The sequence below is a fragment of the Phalacrocorax aristotelis genome, chromosome 1, assembly GCF_949628215.1.
Source record: "Phalacrocorax aristotelis chromosome 1, bGulAri2.1, whole genome shotgun sequence".
In the NCBI taxonomy this organism is placed as follows: Eukaryota; Metazoa; Chordata; class Aves; order Suliformes; family Phalacrocoracidae; genus Phalacrocorax; species Phalacrocorax aristotelis.
In genome coordinates this window covers 141,174,288-141,191,587 of record NC_134276.1, presented here as the reverse complement: position 1 = coordinate 141,191,587, position 17,300 = coordinate 141,174,288, and the positions used below count along the sequence as shown (strand labels likewise).

Sequence of the window (17,300 nt, the reverse complement as noted above, 5' to 3'; positions counted from 1 at the left end):
AAAAAAAATCATTAAACCTGAAAACATTTACATTGCAAGCCACGTTAGAATGCATAATTGGCATACAATAACCAATGTATAACAATTGTGTTTTACTTAGTTCACTTTGTTCATCAATAAAAGAATATAAAAATTTTGTTCAACCGAGTGTTGTGTATTAAAATAGATTTGTATAGTACTGCACAGTTTCTCCCGGAGTTGTGAAAATGGCTGAAGGGACCATGTGCTGCCTAGTGATGGGCGACGGAAAAAGCCAGTCCCTCATGGTTTTTTTTTAATTAAAAAAAAAAAAAAGATATTCGGCACCATGTGATATGCTGATGTGAGAGACTAGCCTTGTGTCGTGCTCTGGTGGCTTCTTGCTTTCCTTAAGTACCTGTTGTGCTAATTGACGGAGAACTCATTAATGACAGAGACGATGGCATCTGGTGTGTGCGTGACGTTGAGAAAAACTGGGGTGCCCATCACTACCTTCCCAGGCAGGCCGCAGGGTGATGGGGGGGCCTGTGGCCTACAGGGGGCCAGGCGGACCCTTGCAGTATCAGGAAGACTAGCAAGTGAAACAAGCAGGCGCACTGGGATTTTCTCAGGCTAATGCTAAACACTTCCCAAATGTGCTAAAATCCAACGAAATCTTAAAAAGGAATCAAGTTTCCCAAAAAACCCCAACAAACCCTTAAAGTTTTCCATGGCCTGTCCCTCCCCCAGAACTCTTGATATTATCCAGTATGAGAAACAACCCCTTGAGGCAGTTGTTTTTTTTTTCCTGTACCATTTCAGCAGATATTTCTGCAAGCAAAAAATAATAATAAAAAAAAATAATTAAAAAAAATCACATTACATATTTTAACAATAAAAATGCAGTACAAAAATGTAAAGTTATCTTTTTGGCATATTATCTGTACTGGCAAGAAAGAAAAAACGGAATATTTATTTGCTTTTTTTTCTTTAAAAAAAAAATAAACAAAAAATGAAAACCCTCCAAAATAATCTCTTTAAAAAATGAAACCCAACCTGCCAAAGATATCCACTATTATGGTTTATGCTAAATCTTGCACAAAAACTCCATGAGAAAAATACACCGATAGCAAAATAAGTAAAAAGGACCTGCAAAAAAGTAAGGAGTTTTACAGTCATACTTTTTTAAATACTTCGGAACGCATATACAGAAGCATCAGCATGAAAATACTTCAATATTTTACTAGAAACGCTAACTTCATACAGTTTCTTTATTTAAATATCTGCAATTCTCAACTCTAATAATACTGAAAAAAAGGATTTTTTGTTTCGAAGGCTCTGTGAGTTTCTGTGACGCCATTCTGGTCAAAACGGCCCCATCTCCAGGTCACCTGAATCAACGGGGCCAACTTTGTTCCTCTGATAAGAATCGATGTCGAGTCCTAAGTAGTTCAGTTTCTGGTTATCTCACCGACCTCCCTCCCACAAATAGCTTTCAGCCCAACTACTTCTCTACTAGCTCACTAACTCTTTGCATTGAAAATTTTCCCCTTAAAGCAGAACTGGAAACCTGTCTGCCCCCCCAAAAGGATCTCGCGCTTCCTATCGGCCATACTTTTCCTCCTCATCCTTAGTCGTAAATACATTAAGGCCAACATAACAAAAAAAATCTCATAAGCACTGAAGGTCTCGGCAAATACAAAACCGCAGCACAACCCGCTCCGTGGGAACCTGCTGCCACAGTGACCTACAAACTGGACTGATTGGTTTGCAAGTTTCTACGTGTATCAAAACTGAGATTGCTCCTTCTCTCCTTTGTTTCAGTTTAATCTCTCCTCTGCACACGTGTATAAAGTTTTTTTCCCCCCTTCCTTCGCGCTCTCGCAGCCGGCTCTGTCAGTTGTTACCCTGTGATTGCTGCAAGGCTTTGTGCATGGCAGCAGAGGCAGAGGAGGGTTTGATCCAGGGGACAGTTAGCAGGGAGGAGGTGGTGGTGGTCGTCATGGTAACCTGAATCATCTGCTCATTTTGTATCAGTCTAATGAGGGTTTTGAGACGTTCCAGTGATGACTGAGTCCCTTTCTGCTGGGCCAACAGGCTCGTTTTTAGCTCTAAGCATTTCTGTCAAATAAAGAGAAGAGGAGAGAGAAGGAAAGACTGAGAATACATTCAAATTGGTGTCAAACATCTCTCCAAACATCCTTTTGTGTCTTGAGTGCACGTCCTGCTCAAATGAAGTATATTCTCCTTTGGGAATAGCAAAGCCACAGCTTAACGAATGGAGTAATCACCAGCACTGCATACACCGCAGCAGCTGTCTAAGGTAACAATGTTCATCCCAGTCCGAATGCGTTCAGAAGATGCTTCCGACCTCATCCTGTAGACAGCCTGGCAGAAATCCCTTCTGCACTCCAAAGAGATTACTGGCACAGGATTGTAATAGCTGTACTACTGGGAAGTACTGAAGCTACCAGCAAAGTCTCTAAGTCTTGCCAAACAGCACTGATAAATGCTTGAGGGATAAACCTCACCATGATGCATTTCGTATGTGCCACAAATTTTAGGGAGTCAGTACTGTGAAGGTAAGCTGATCTCTCTAAACATGATGTCAGTATCTTTCTGGCAGAAAACTTGATCTAAGACACGGCTGTTATACCACTGCAGTCATAAGAGGGCCTTTTTTCCTATGGGGTGGCCAAACTGTACCCCACGATCACTTGAAACATTTCATACAAACCTACATGAAAATGAGCATGACAGTAGGAGCCCAACAAAGGCTTCCTAAATCTCCTTCTTAGAATCACAGAATCATTTAGGTTGGAAAAGACCTTTAAGATCATTGAGTCCAACTGTGAACCAAACTCACTGCCAAGTCCACCACTAAACCGTGTCCCTAAGCGCCATGTCTACACATCTTTGAAAGACCTCCTCTTCTCCAAGAAGAGATAAGGAAAAATCGGTAATTCTCCTTTCCATCCCCAGCCTCGGTCTGCTGCAGCTGACATCCCATTCTTTACATTACCGACTGGCCTGAGAGGGACTACGCGACAGACCAAAACCCTGAGCATCTGCTAGGTGGAAGGGGAGTAGTCTCCAGTCCTGATGATGGGGAAAATGCTCACTTGAAAGTCGAGCTGTTTGAAAAGCAACTGCTGGAGCTGGTCAGAGGTTGGTTTAGGCAGGTGAAACCTCAGGTGAAAGATAAAGCACATTCTGTTTTTCCAAATAATACCATTGCACCTGCGGTGTGTATGAGAGTTTTCTCTTTAACGTAAATCTCTGTTAAGACCAGTTCAGAAACGAAATTGCTCTGTGCTGGAACACCTTCAGTTGCTTTTCTCCTTTCAAGTGGATATATGTCCGATAAATATAACCATCAGCTGACATTACCATTTAAATAATTTTAAGATTTTGACAGCCATGACATACACCTGATAGCTGACTGCATCCCCAAATGCTTTTCTTTTTCTGAACACCTCAACCCACTGCACTCCCCTAACTACTGAAGATATTCTGTACCCCAGAGTCACTCTTCATATGTATGTGTGTTTCCATTAGTGCTGATGGTGGCTATACACACTTAGAGGGAATATTCCCCACTGTGATGTCTTTTAATAAGTTATTGCTTTTCCTTCCACTCTATTTTAAATGTGATAAATATTTTAACGTGCCTCTTCTGGATAACTGTAGTGGTAAAACGACTAGTGACCAGTTACTCCTGCAGCTGCCACTTTGATTTTTCCAGGGTAAGGAAGTTTCAAATATTTATTGAGATTGCCACGCCAGCTACCCCTTAAGAGTGAGCCTGAGGTGAGGCAGCCCCAAATAAGTTCCTTCACCCATGAAGGACAGGAGTTACGGCTTTGAATTCAGCCCACTTATTACTGCCAGAGACTGGTCCTCATAGCACAGCATGTGTGGGAGACACCTCCAGCCAACACTCAGCTTTGAAACAAGTTCACAGAGAAAACGAACGTGAATCCATTTCCAGTCATAAGGAGGTTACAATGCTCAGCCTCTAAGACAAATAAAGCTGGTTATTTCTACCTAATCTCAAGAGTTTTGAGCTAATGGACGGGCAGCTACCACTGGAGGACATTCTTGTGACTAAACTTTTCACCTGGAGAATGGAAGTACCTTAAAGTTACTGGACAGATAAAAGCTGTGCATGGCACTACAAGGAAGGCAGGCACAGCTATGTTGGGTGCAGGGGATTGCATGCAACAGGAATTCAGCCACTGGTAATTTCTCCTCCTCAGCCTGCCAAAGCAGCCTGCTTTTGTGCATAAAGAAAATCCATGTGTTTTACCTTGGAGAGAAACATACTCTCATTTGAACATCTGTAGCTTGGGAGCATAAATCATTTTCTAGCCACAAAATATCAGGTTTTCAAGCATAAATTCTTTATCAGCATCTCAACAGGAGACTCTGTGTCCCCAGTCAGGTGCCCTACCTTCACTGCATTGTTGAGAAGTCGTTCTTTTTCTTCTAACTGTCGCTGCTCACTCTTCAGCTCACTGCTTCTCTTTAATAACTTTCGCTTCTCTTCTTCTTTGACTGTGGAACAATAAGATTAAGGATGCAGAAGTTAAAAAAAGGACATATGGCAAAACTGTGCACTTGACAACAGAAAGCCGAAGCACGTATTTTGCACGGTGAGTTTAAGGTCTCATTAGCCTTTTGTCTGCAGGTAGAGCCAAATAAATCTGGAGTTTCTGCTTGCATGCATGTGTCTGTTAACGGCTAGAACACAGGACAACCCAAAAGCTATAGTGCACCTTTGAAATGTATTAAAACTAACCCTTGGACCACATGTGGTCCTGGAGGTCTCCAAGAAAGAGGTAAAAGGTATTTAAGAACAGGTCAGCCACCTGGAAGGGTACGAGTTCAGCAACCCCGCCTGAAAAGCACAATCATAACAGCACCAGACCTCTTCAAAGCTCCTTACAAATATGATGTAATGTCCCAAACAACCCATTGTAAGAGTGCAACACGGAACTAAGAAAGACTCATGGTCAATGCACAGATATCTTATGACATCTGATAGTAATGACTGCGATACCAAATAATACCAAAACAGTTAGGAGTTGATACTACTCTAGTATCTGAGACACTATTCTGGCATCGTGCTACATACTCAATTACATGGCTCTGCCTAGTCTGACTGTGCCTCTCTGCCTCCCAGCCTGATATGATTCTGCCACAAAATCCCATTTTCAACCCTGTTCTCAGGAAGGTATCACTTTGATTATAGCCTCCTCCACAGATTGAAGTTCCCAAGAGATCAATCTCAGCTTCCTTAAAGAGAGAAGACAGCAAAGGAGCAGACCGAGGGGAAGGGGAGAGAAAGCGACCTGCTGTTCCTAGACACAGGCCCTTATGGCCCTTTGCTTAATAACGTCATGATACCTGGTAGCATTACAACACCACTTTAATGTTAGTGCCATGAAGGACTCAAATGGCATCGCCTGTCACGAGCAGAGAGTCCCTTGTCGTTAGCTGTGTTAATCCCTACCTGTTTTATGAGTAACATAGGAGTGGACAATAGCCAGAGTTCCAGTCCATGGCACGTTGTCATCTTTCTTTAACACCTATAAGACCAGGAAACAATAAAAAGTTAGGAGTCCACAAAGACAGAATGTTTTTCTTCCTCCAGCCTCACAACTCTGCAGGACCAGATCTAGGCTCCTTGCCTCAAAATTCGCAAGCTGAAAAATAACGAGACAATGATTTGAGTAGCAATCTCCATTGGGGCTTACTCCTTTACACATGACTACAACCACCACTGCCAAAAAGTGCGAAAAGGAGTTACAAATCTTCTGGGTTTTGTGGCCATGGCTGGAAGACATTTTTCAGCCCCTGACAAGCGGACCTCCACACTGTCAGGAGTGTTGTCTTCTCAGCGTGGGAGAAGTTGCTCGTCCATACGAAAACATGATTGCACAGATCTAATCCTGGACTGCTCTGCTCTCTGCAACTGCGTGCTAGAATTTCCCCTTGACATTTTCAAAGGAACAGAACAGTGATCTCAACGCTAAATACAAAGAACTCTAAGGCACAAAATCTAAACCTCCCCTCTACAATTTAGCAACACTGTACTGTTTTAGTAATTGTTTTCCTGTTCATGCAATCAGCATTATTCACAGCAACTAGAAAAATTAGCATTTCTGACATGACTATGATCAATAGTTGTATGTAGCAACCATGATTTAAAGAAAAGGAAGTGTTCTCCTCACAGCTTTCCGATCTGCTGTTGAATGGTGTCTCCTTCTGACACTGTCTCCCTCATCTATAGGATCTACATTACTTGTCTGGCAACCCTACATTCTGGTGGCTTTATTGTAAAGAAGGGAAACAAAGGAAATGAAGAGACATTTTTAAAAGACAAATCTCAGAAGATGTGATTACAGGGAAGCTAAGGCACTCAGTGTATGTTCTAACTCTAAGATGATTAAAATACCAGAAACAAATGCTGCAAACTGTACTAAAAGCCTCTCAGTGTTACTTCAGCTAATGTTGTCCCCTAAGTGGTGACTATGGGTTAGATTAGTTTAGTGGTACACAGATTCGAGGTTTCTCCCACTTTCCTTCCTTGGCATGCTATGCTCCAGGTAGCTTACCTTCTGTTGGCACTTTGGACAGACCCAAACCCCCTTGGGGGCAGTTTTGAGGGGCGGGTCCAAGCAGTTGAGGTGATATGCTCTGGGACATGTGCCACAGGGCTGCAAGTTAACGCCACGCTTGCAAGCAGTGCAGTGTTCATCATGGTGGATCTCATTCTGTGAGAGAAGAAGGAGGATGGTTTGGGTAAAGTAAATTCATTGATGACTTCTCTCTGCAGCATTCAAAGCCTCTGTTGCAGCAGACAGGCTCATTCAAACACAATATCTAATTGTCAAAAGGACCCTGGCCGCTGTAGAAGACAGAAATAGTGGTGTATGATAGCGACACGTACAAACAAACAAAGAGCCAGAAGCAAGTTCCATAAACTGAAACAGATAGAAAACTAAAACCAAACTAAACAAGCACAGGAAGGAGTCAACTAATATAGCCAGCTTGTGACACAGGAATTACTTCACTTGTTTTTGATAATGTGTCACTCCACACATGTACTACCACGCACAGCTCTATTCTGAAGCGCAGGTCAAAGTCAGTATGTGGATCACTTCTCCTTCAAGTCCAAAGCAGAAGGAAGCAAGCAAGGAGAAGTTTCTGGGGGGAAAGCACAGTGCCATGTTTTATGCCCATCACCTCAAAGAGCAGCTAGGAAAACAGTATGCTTTTGTACAACTTTTTGCTATGTACCCTCTTCTGTAAACTCCTCTAGAGGGCTCCTCTGTCCCTCTATTCTCCCTAGCACTAATCGTTCCCTCTTCAGACTTGCTCTGACAACCTTCCTCCAACAAGACTGATTAGTACTTTGTCTGAAGCAATAAATAAAATGAACTAAGACTCATCAACAAAGTTACAATGTCATGTAGTAAATTGCTATGCTAATCTGGTGGCAATGTTAATTACTCTTTGTATAATTAAGTGCATTTTAATAAAGGAGATACTGATTTTGAAACTCTCATGGCTTGTGAATCATTATAAAAAACCTAAATTTTCCTAGTGCTTTTTCAGGAAGGAGAATAATAATTTTGTACCTTTGTTAATTCCAAAAGCATATTTTCATTTTTAGTTATATTAATTGTAATGGTTCATGATAGTTTTAGTCAGGCTTATATCTTGACTCCTAACTCAGTCCTGTCAAAAAATCGCTCTCCAAAATATCACTCTTTAGAAATTATCTGCTAAAAAAGTCTTAATTTTAACCACAATGTAGAGAGATTTAATCTATACAAACTAGAATGGTTTCTCATTTTTCTTAACAATTTCATTAAAAGCACAAATCTGGACTAGCAATTTCTCAATCAGTGGATTCTACAAAGGGATTAAACCCAAGCCTTGCATATGAAAGCCCAAGAGTTCATCTCTCTGAGATTGTTAGAGACTCACAGATTTAGTTAAGTGGGAAATGTTTCACACAAGTAGTATGAAAGGCAAAGAGGATACTGCAATTTTGTACCTTGACAAAGACTACAATAACCAGAAGCAAGCACTGAATTACACGGTGATGAGGAAGACACTGGTAATACACAAATTTTGCTACACATACCTTCCAGAATGGATCCTCATTTGCTAGCATGTGAAAGAAGGGCAGAGAACAGATTAGTGGGAAATAGATCGCTGCAGTGAATGCTAGTTCTCAGCTAGGGTAGTAATTTTAGTCAAGCTGTGACACACGAGATCATGACACGGCCAAAATTGACGTGGGCAGGAAAGAATGCAACAGCAAGCAGTGGAATTAGCATTTGAGATTTAAAAATTTACATTGCAGGTACTCTGGGTCTGAAGATCTGATGCTAAAAAGTCATAGCATGAGAAGCACAGACCTCCTCTCTGCATGCCACTAGTCCAAAAGCCTTTCTTAAGGACTTCAGCCTGCTGGGTGACAAACAGTCTGGCCATGAACCAGCAAGGCACTTAAGCGGGCGCTTAACTTGGAGTATGAAAGTGGTGCCACTGATTTACTGTTAAACACGTGTTTAAACGTTCAGCTGATTCATGGCCAAAATGGTCAGCTACTTGTGCGACTGAGCTTTATGTTATCATCAACTCTTTATCATCAAACTACTCCCACCCACACCACCAAGATTTTCTGACCTTCTGATGAACCGAGTCTGTAGTGATTGCATTCACAGCCTGATGAGAACTAGAACCGTCAGAGCTCACTGGAAAGCAGGCTGCGCTTTTCATAAAAATATTTGTGAAATTCATCACACTTTGGTCCAAAAAGGAAAAGCCAGAAAATTTTAACAGCTTTATGGAGACCGCGCAGTGGGTTGTAATTTTTGCTGCTGATTTGTAAGAGGCTGCTGCACGCTGTCCGTGACAAACAGCTGACGGAGAAGCCTTTCTTTGGACTAAAGTGGAGACAACCAAACCGATATTTCTGTCCTTCTTCAGCTCCCAATCTGATCACAAATGGGAATATAGCTGCCACAGTGTGCTCTCTCACATACAGACCAACCTGGGAGTTGCTTCCTGCTGTTACACGTTCATTTTATATACTGATGTACGCATACGTGTGAAGATGCAGACACATTCGCAGCACACACGTGTAAGAAGAGGAACATAAGAATGAAGGAAGAGCTTCACCTAAGTTGGACCAAAGGCTATAAAGCCCGGGGTCCTTTGCTAACAGCATCCAGTGCTGCCACCCATGCACGGAGTGCAAGAACAGGGCAAGTAAAGTACAGAGTAAATTTTTCTACTCTAGAAGTATCCTTCTGGACGCTAGCAGTTTATGGGCTTCCCTAAACTGGAGTTCGCATCTTCATTTTTATATTTAACGTCCTTAGATAGATTTTTCTTCCATAAACTTGTCTACTTTTTCCAACAATTGTAGCATCCTTTGGCAATGAGTTCCATAAATAATCATAGACATAAAATCTGTAGGTGTCATTTCCTATACACAAATACACACACAGAGATCCACCGCAATATGACACTGTGATTACTCAGGGGGTATAAATGTTATTCAGATAAACAGGGGCTTGATAATTGAACAGTCTTTTCTACAAATGATACATGTCAGGGGATGTGACCTCATTTCAGGTAAGACATTTTCAGATAAATGAATCCTGATTAATTGACATTTTGCTGAAAATTTACAAGAATTGTTCTCCTCTGCATTCCTGGAAATGACAGTTGTTCCCTGTACTTTCATAGAGATTGTTTTAGTTTGTTTCTTTCGCTTTTCAGCTCACTTTTAATATAAAGTTTTAAACATTTAAAAATATGTCCACTTCTGCCTTCTAGTTGCTGAAAAATTAAACTGAAGACAATTTTTTTAAACAAGTGTTTTATAAGAGAAGGGGCAGTCAGCTCTGCACTGAAGGTGGACAACTACATCACTGCAGTGCCAAGCTGTCTGGGACAGCGTCTGCTTTCAGTTCAGAGCTTGCACAGCATCTAGGACAACGGTGTCTGGTCTGTGTAGTTAATAATCCCTGCAGAGGTAAGGAGCTCTGCTATGAAGTCCGGATTAAAATTGACAGGATATGCGGAATCTCAGCACACATTCTGGATGCTGGAAAAACCAAAGATACAGGACTCGAAGAGGAATTAACAATTAAGAAGAGTGCTGATTTCCAAGCAGCTCTGAGACAGCTGCATCACTGGAACTCTGTCACCTGCCTACTTCCTTGCAAATAAAATGGGAAACACATGGCAGAAAGAAAGTCAGAGATATCAAACCCCACCTTAAACAAAATCCACTGAGGGGCTAAAAGCACGGTTTGCTAACGTTGCCATTCTCTCCTGTTTTTCCTATGTGTTTACATGGGAAAAACAAGTGCTATGATAAGCCAAATAATAAATGATAATTTTAATTTTGAAGATAAAACTAAGACAGGAATAATGTTCTTTCCACTGGGGCTTACATGAGCATGGGCTCCTGCTAAGAAGCATGTCATCATAGCTGTTTACCGTGTAATAACCTCTCATGTCCTCTGAGACCCTATGCATTAGAGGCATATGGTAAGTAGGCCAATTGTCTGCATCTAGCACATGAAGTTTTGAAGGTAGAGAGAAGCACCGCTACATTTTAGTGATCCTGTGGCACAGGAATTTAAAGCAGGTCCAGAAAGGTGAATCTCAAGCACTAAACATGACACTTGACAGGGATATCAAGAAAAAACTGAAAAACTGTCAAAACTTCGTGTCTTAATTGAAGTTACCCCTGTACATGCTCCTAATACTGAAATAATATTTGGCTTAGAAAAAGGCCTGTCTTCCCTTACCTCTAAAGAACCACAGCAGAGCCTAAGTTATAAAGGCAAAATGAGGGCAAGGACATAATCACGTTCCTTTATTGGCTTTCTTTTCTCTTCTGAAATGCAACTCAGACTTCTCTCTTTCTCTCTTAAAATCCTACATGGGCCTCATCTGAAGACTTAAACTGTACTCAGTGTTCGCCTTGTTTCATCTCCCATCTCCCAATTCTTTGCCTTCTCCATATGTTGCATGTTTTTCCTGTATTGGGATTTTTCACACAAGCTAATCATCATCATCCCTAAACGGCTCCTCTGAGTTGTTCATTCTCAAGGCTTTTGCCATGAAATTTTCAGCATTTGAAGTTCTTATAAATACAAGATTGGAAGGCATCTTCAGGGCCATCAGATCTAGATTTACGGCTCCAGCTCCTGAAGTCAGAAAAATTGTGTGGTTTTCAGCTGTTGGTCTTAAAGCAAAAGGTATGGTAAATTTCTAGCCCTCGAGGAGGGACAGCAGTTTCTTAAAGCTGATTAAAAGAGGCAAATGAAAAGCACAGAATGGTAATTATTTTTTAAACTGCGATTTTTCAATATATATTTTCATTATATATCTTTAAGCACTGACTTCTTCGATTAGTCTTCTCACTGCATGGTGCTTACAGTACTAGAGATCAGATTTTCCACTGATTGCAGAGACTTTGGATCCATTTCTACACAGTTTTGACCTTTAGCCTTATCCTTCAACTGTTTTTGCAGGAAAACCATCTATTCTCACTGCACACTAAAAAGTGCAGGGACCTTACACAAAGTAATGCCCTATGGTGCCCCAGCAGTAATTCATATGAAATCCTACTAATAAATATTTAATATGTCATTAGAATAGTAGTATATTAATTTAAAAATATGCTTACCTCTTGTTGAAAGGAACAAGGGGTTATTCAAATAATTTGATGCAAGGCGTTTCCGCTACAAGGGAAAAGAAACCAACCACAGTGTCACTGAAAAGTGTTCTTGTTGTCTCTTACCATTTCACATTACAAGTTTCCATGAGCTTCCCTCGTACATAACCACCTATCCAGAAGCCAGCTCTGTGGCTTAGCGTATTCGTTGCTAACCCGAGACAGTCATACAAACAGCTTTGGGTTTTTTTAATTCAAAGTATTATTTACCTTTCTAACAAGATCTTCACAGAGCCATTAGATGTGTGTTAGATTTTATTAACAAGATACACATGCGAATTGCTAATGTTATTGACTGAGTTTCAGGATATGTTCCAGAGGTCGGTAAGAGCAAGGCAACAGCAACAGTAACTCCAAACCCAGCAGATAAACAATGTCCATAAAGGAAAATCTGCATCGTAAATTGTTGCTGGGAGATGACATCTTTATTTGCGTATATAGAAACGGTGATGGACTTCCTGCCTGCAGAAAAACATCACTACCTTCTGTGACACTTGCCTACAGTTTGTAGGAACATATTTCATTTCCAAGCAATATACTGGGGCCTAAGCAAAATATTTCTCTTTCAGAAGTTAATCTGTATGACCTCTAGGAGCTGGCAGCGATTTCAGTCTGCTGAGTTCACCAAAGATTTTCAAACCTGCAAACACAGACCACCGGAAACCTGACTGAGATGTCTAAGTAATTTAATGCAGCCCATTGCCAACTTGTCAGATGGTAAAAGCTGTTGGTCAATAGCAAGCTGGACTTCATTAACAGTCTATATAATGCCTAATTGTTTCTCTGAGCCATCCAATACTTGTACAGCAGGACTGGAAACAGCACCATTTTCCTCCATTAGATGTTGTTAGACTCTGCTTGGAAGAAAATTAGAGGGTTTTTGCTAATAAATGATTTATTCTGTGGTGAGTAAACTGTTCTCTTATACACGGGTGCCTGCCAGTCTGTTAATGAATTTTGCATAGATGTTTCTTCCTTCAAAAAATACCCAGCCTGAAATTTAACCCTTTCCCGTGAAAAGAAAAAAAAAAAAGGCAAGAAAAAAAAAAAACCTACTGAAAGTGGAAAAATAGAATGGTAACTCAATTTTTTTTAAAGAAAAAAGCTTTGAAGAGAAAAAGCACAACATTCAAGTGAAGACATAAGACCATGATCACATTTTTGTAATCAAGGAAGTTAGCATCACCACTACAGATGCTGAGCTCCTGCCGTTTTGAGGGGCGTTGGCAAATAAAAAGTCTAATTTATATGCAATTTCAATTTAAACAATCATGAATTAAAGATCATTCAGTAGACTAACCGTAAATTAAACTGCACCAAAATGCCTGAAATGCCACAAAATACCTCAACTCGCTGATTAGCAAATCAATCTGAGCAGCTAATTGATCAGAGAAAAACCATCTGCCTCCATTTTACTTCAACGGCATTCCCCATGGTCAGTACTTAATGACAATTCCTAATGAGGACACAGCTGATCAGCCACGGGACTCTTTCACAGACATTTCTTTCTTCGTGCCATCTTTCACTTCATGATATGCTTTTGAGAATAGATATAATGAGAAGTATGAACTAGGGGTGCAGCAGATCTCCTCCATCCCTGCTCCAAGACGATTGAGTTTCTTACAAACACTGACCCGACTACAGCCACGAAACTCTGCCGCAAGTATTTTAATAAACTCATCAGGACAAAAAGGTCTAAGAGAAGGCACAACAAATTTACTGCTAGCAAGGCTGAGGTTCCTACTGTGTTAAATACTGGACGTATGGACATCAGTATTTGCTCTAAAGAGGTCGCTAGAGAAAAGTTGAGGAGTTCTGAAGAATTCGAGTGCCCAGACCTGCTCTGGAGTATAAAAATCTCCAGTAGTTTCAAAAAAAAGAACTAACAAGCCACTAAGCAGCTTAACTACATTGGTGGGTTTCTTCTTAGCCTCTGCTGTCTTCCAACAAACACAGAAATCTGAAGTGTTGGCATACCAAAAATTCTGCATTTTTTGTGCCTAAATAAAGAGAAATCACTTCCTTTAGGCTTAAAGGACTCAGAACACAGAGAAATCTTGCTTAAATGGAGAGCTGGCTGCAAATCAGTTTTGTTCCTGTAGGAATTTCAAATAGTAACCCCAAACTGTTGTGAAATTTTAAAGGTGGAATTTTAATAAGCTGAATAAACGTATACGTCAGTTCAGAAACAAAGAAAAAAAACAATTTCAGAAAAAGCTAAGGCTATTTATATGCTGCCTTTACACCAGATTTGCAATCCAATATTATGTAGGACCAAATTTTGCTACCACTATAAATGTAACAGCGTAAGTGTAACAGACAAGAGATTATCCAGAGCATTTTATTTTTAATTATGCATTATTATATTTATTATGCAGGCTTCCATACCCCCTACAGAGCTCACTGATTCTTAAACCAACACATCCCTTTTATGAATGTCACTAATAAAAAAAGCAAAGTTCTCCATTTATTATTTGGCACGTATGAAAAGAGAAATAGCGATGCAAGTTTGAACATAATGCAGCACTTCTGTTCTTCAGTTCTGCCCTAAAGGGACTGTTTGCGTGGGTGAAAGAGTAATTAGGTCCCACATTAATTTAGTCCTTTTGGCCTTTATTAAAACTAAGATGAATTCTAGTTTGAAGTAAGTGATGTTGTGGGGTGAAAACCTGTTGCTTAGCTACTGAGCTGAGATCTTTTCTTTCTTTTCCACGTCAATATCTCTTTACAAGTAAATGTGTAGTTCTGCATTCATATATACTTTTGTAATGAGAAGCACTTAAACCTTTCATTGACATGAAATAGAACTGTGGTAAAGAAAAGTGAATGATAAAGTACCTCTGTTTCCAAGAGTCCACTGTAGGCTGGATTTGCTGTGCTTCTTCTCTTTCTTTCCTGACGCTTGCTCTGGATTTCTGTAACCATGGAAAGAAACATGAATTGTGAGTTTCTCATTCATCAGGGAAAAATGTAGATCTAACTTGTTAAGCAAGATGCTCTTACCCTCAACCCCTTGGGCTTTGTGTTCAGTTTCAGTTTCTAAAGTATAATTGGGTTGCATCAGCATTGATATTTGCTGCAGTTCAAGGTTTGACATTAATAAGCTTTTCCTTGTAAGATTCAGAACACAGGCATTTTTTAGTTTTTCCTTCCTCCAAGGTGGACTTCTGCTATCCCACAAGATTTTTATTACGATGCCTTCAGACACATATTCAGCATGCATCAACAGAGAGCTTTCAAAATACTATCAACGTCTGCTGTTATCAAAAATGAAGCATTTAAAGCAGTTAAGCCTTGTAATTCATACCAGATGAAAGCACAGAGACCTTTTAAATTTAATTTACATTACTTTTGCTCTGTGGAGGTTAGAAAAATCACAGTCAGAATGGCATTGCTAGGTTCAGTTCTAACTAGGGCACGATGATTTATCCATCCAAAAATACGCAACTTCATGATCCTGAGCATGCAATATGTTGTTATGAGCCGTACATGTATTTGTGTCACTGGAAACAGCAGTGCAAGGATAGGCTTATCGAATTGCAGTCCTGTTCCGCTAAATGGCAACACCTATTCAAGACGGTACTTGCTGAGGATTCCATTTAGCAACAATTAGCCATGTGCATACTTCTGTAAACACACAAAGCGTGAGCAGATTCCCTGACCGCTGAAATGTGCAGGTTTAATGCTACTTTCATCTGAGCTAGGATTCCATTTCCATCATATGGAGTTTCTTTTTCTAGCTCTCAACATCAGTTCAGAATGGTGAGGTTATTACAACCATGTATTTTAAAGCCTACTTTTTAATTGGATAATAAAGTAAGAGCAGACATAGTTTAGCAAGGAGAGCCACCCAGCACCCATCCCATGACATGAATTGTGCACAGCTCGGCTAATGCTCTATTCCAGAATGTTTCCTACATGAATATTGTAAGGCAAAGTTTAGACTCTGCACTGAGGTGCCAGATGGATCTTGTTAGTCTAAATGCCCCCATGATGGTGACACCTCTGTTCTGTCTTGCTCTAAGTAAATTTCTCAGAATGAGAGGAAGTGGCAGGAACACCAGCTCTTCAGCCCAGAGGTCCAGGAGCACATCCAACAGGAACTCAGGACACCATCTGGTTCTGCAGGTCTGGCATCTTTCATCAATGTCTGAGCTAAAGGGGTCTATCTCAGAACATCCTCAGCATGGGAAAATGGCCTTCAGGATACTGAGCACTATCTACCACTTGCAATCCAACAGTAAGGTACAGTCCAGCTTTCAGGATGTTTACGATACATGGGAATTGGATTCCCAACACATAGTTCTGGTTTCCAGGCACCCTTCCCAAATGTTGATCAATACCCCACAGAGTGAAAGGGGCCACATACCACCTTAAGCATTGCTACAGTAAATGGTATTAGTATTGTCGGTCATGTCTTGGACTTGGTGTCCCTAGAGGCGAGGCCAACACTTTGCATGGACTTTGTACTGGCCTCAGTTCCAAGGTATTGATTTGAAACTTTTCATTCACAAAAGACTATTGGCTAAGCCAACACTCTTGGAGCGATGGATGTATCAGAAGCAAACTGGGTAGACAAGAAAACCAGAAGAGCAACTACTTGCATATTCTGGTTGGGTTTTCCCACTGGCACAGGAACATGTCACCTCTCACGCTCAGAAAGTGTTTTCTCCTAGAGGCATTCAAAAAGTACAGGCAGGCCTGTATTCACTGTCTGACTTGAGCTAGACATATGCTGCCATGTGACTCAAAGAGCTATACAGAATCTCACTACCAAGAAACGTGTGATCTGAGGCTGCACTGAGACGTGTGATAAACGCCATGGCGGCAACCACTGCCAGCATCTTGTTAACATCCTCGGTGCTACACAGACTCCACACTGGAGGATCTTGTACAGGTAACAGTTCTGTCCCACTGTGAAAGTATTTCCTATGCAACATTCATCTGGCTACGTTGAAATCTTGATCCTGAAGCTTCCAGACCCTTTGGCGTCCTCTACAAGGAATCGGGCCTCAGCAGCAGGGTAAGTGCTAGACACAGATCCAGTAGTCTGCCACAGAGCCACCAGAAGAGAGATGGTTGTTCTTGATGTCAGCATCAGTTCTTATAAAGGGAATGCTCTCAAGGCCTAAAGGTGACAGAGATGTCGCAACAGAGGAACCATGTGCCTTGATGCTGGCGAAGAAATGGAGGTAGAGGCCCTCCGCTGACTCTTCCCTTTGGTCTCAACAGTGTGAGCTGGAGCTGCAGTTCTTGCAGCCAGGCTCAGTAACCCACGCTACGTGGGCAGTGAATCCATGGCTTGCAGCATCTCGGCACCCTTGTGGCAGTGTAGGGAAAAAGCTGGACTGAGGGCAGCCCAGGCTTAGTCTTTCAGAACTGGTCACAGGGATGCAAGACAGTGACTTTTCACCAACCCAGAAAAAGAAACAAAGAATTTGATACAGCAGAGCTTTCTGTGTCCATAACCGGGCTGGGTGTCTTCACAAGAGGACTGTGACAGATCTGTAGTTTTCTGCCCTTTTGGGTCCCAGGTTTAAGAGAGAATTTCTTCAGTACATGC

At 41.1% G+C, this 17,300-nt stretch overlaps 1 protein-coding gene across 2 annotated transcripts in view; it reads right to left on the bottom strand.

Moving 5' to 3' along the window:
- Window positions 1-282: 282 nt before the first annotated feature.
- PHF21B (PHD finger protein 21B) overlaps window positions 283-17,300 on the bottom strand; it is a 167,663-nt gene continuing 150,645 nt past the window's right edge. Inside the window, exons 9-15 of one of the 2 annotated variants that reach the window (XM_075112645.1) lie at window positions 14,576-14,652; window positions 11,690-11,744; window positions 8,117-8,139; window positions 6,579-6,737; window positions 5,474-5,549; window positions 4,412-4,515; window positions 283-2,079 (exon numbers count right to left, since the gene is read on the bottom strand). In XM_075112645.1, the coding sequence (XP_074968746.1) occupies window positions 1,855-2,079; window positions 4,412-4,515; window positions 5,474-5,549; window positions 6,579-6,737; window positions 8,117-8,139; window positions 11,690-11,744; window positions 14,576-14,652 (719 nt within the window). In that variant the 3' untranslated portion in view covers window positions 283-1,854. The remainder of the gene's footprint in view (window positions 2,080-4,411; window positions 4,516-5,473; window positions 5,550-6,578; window positions 6,738-8,116; window positions 8,140-11,689; window positions 11,745-14,575; window positions 14,653-17,300) is intronic. The other variant, XM_075112655.1, reaches the window with a different exon arrangement.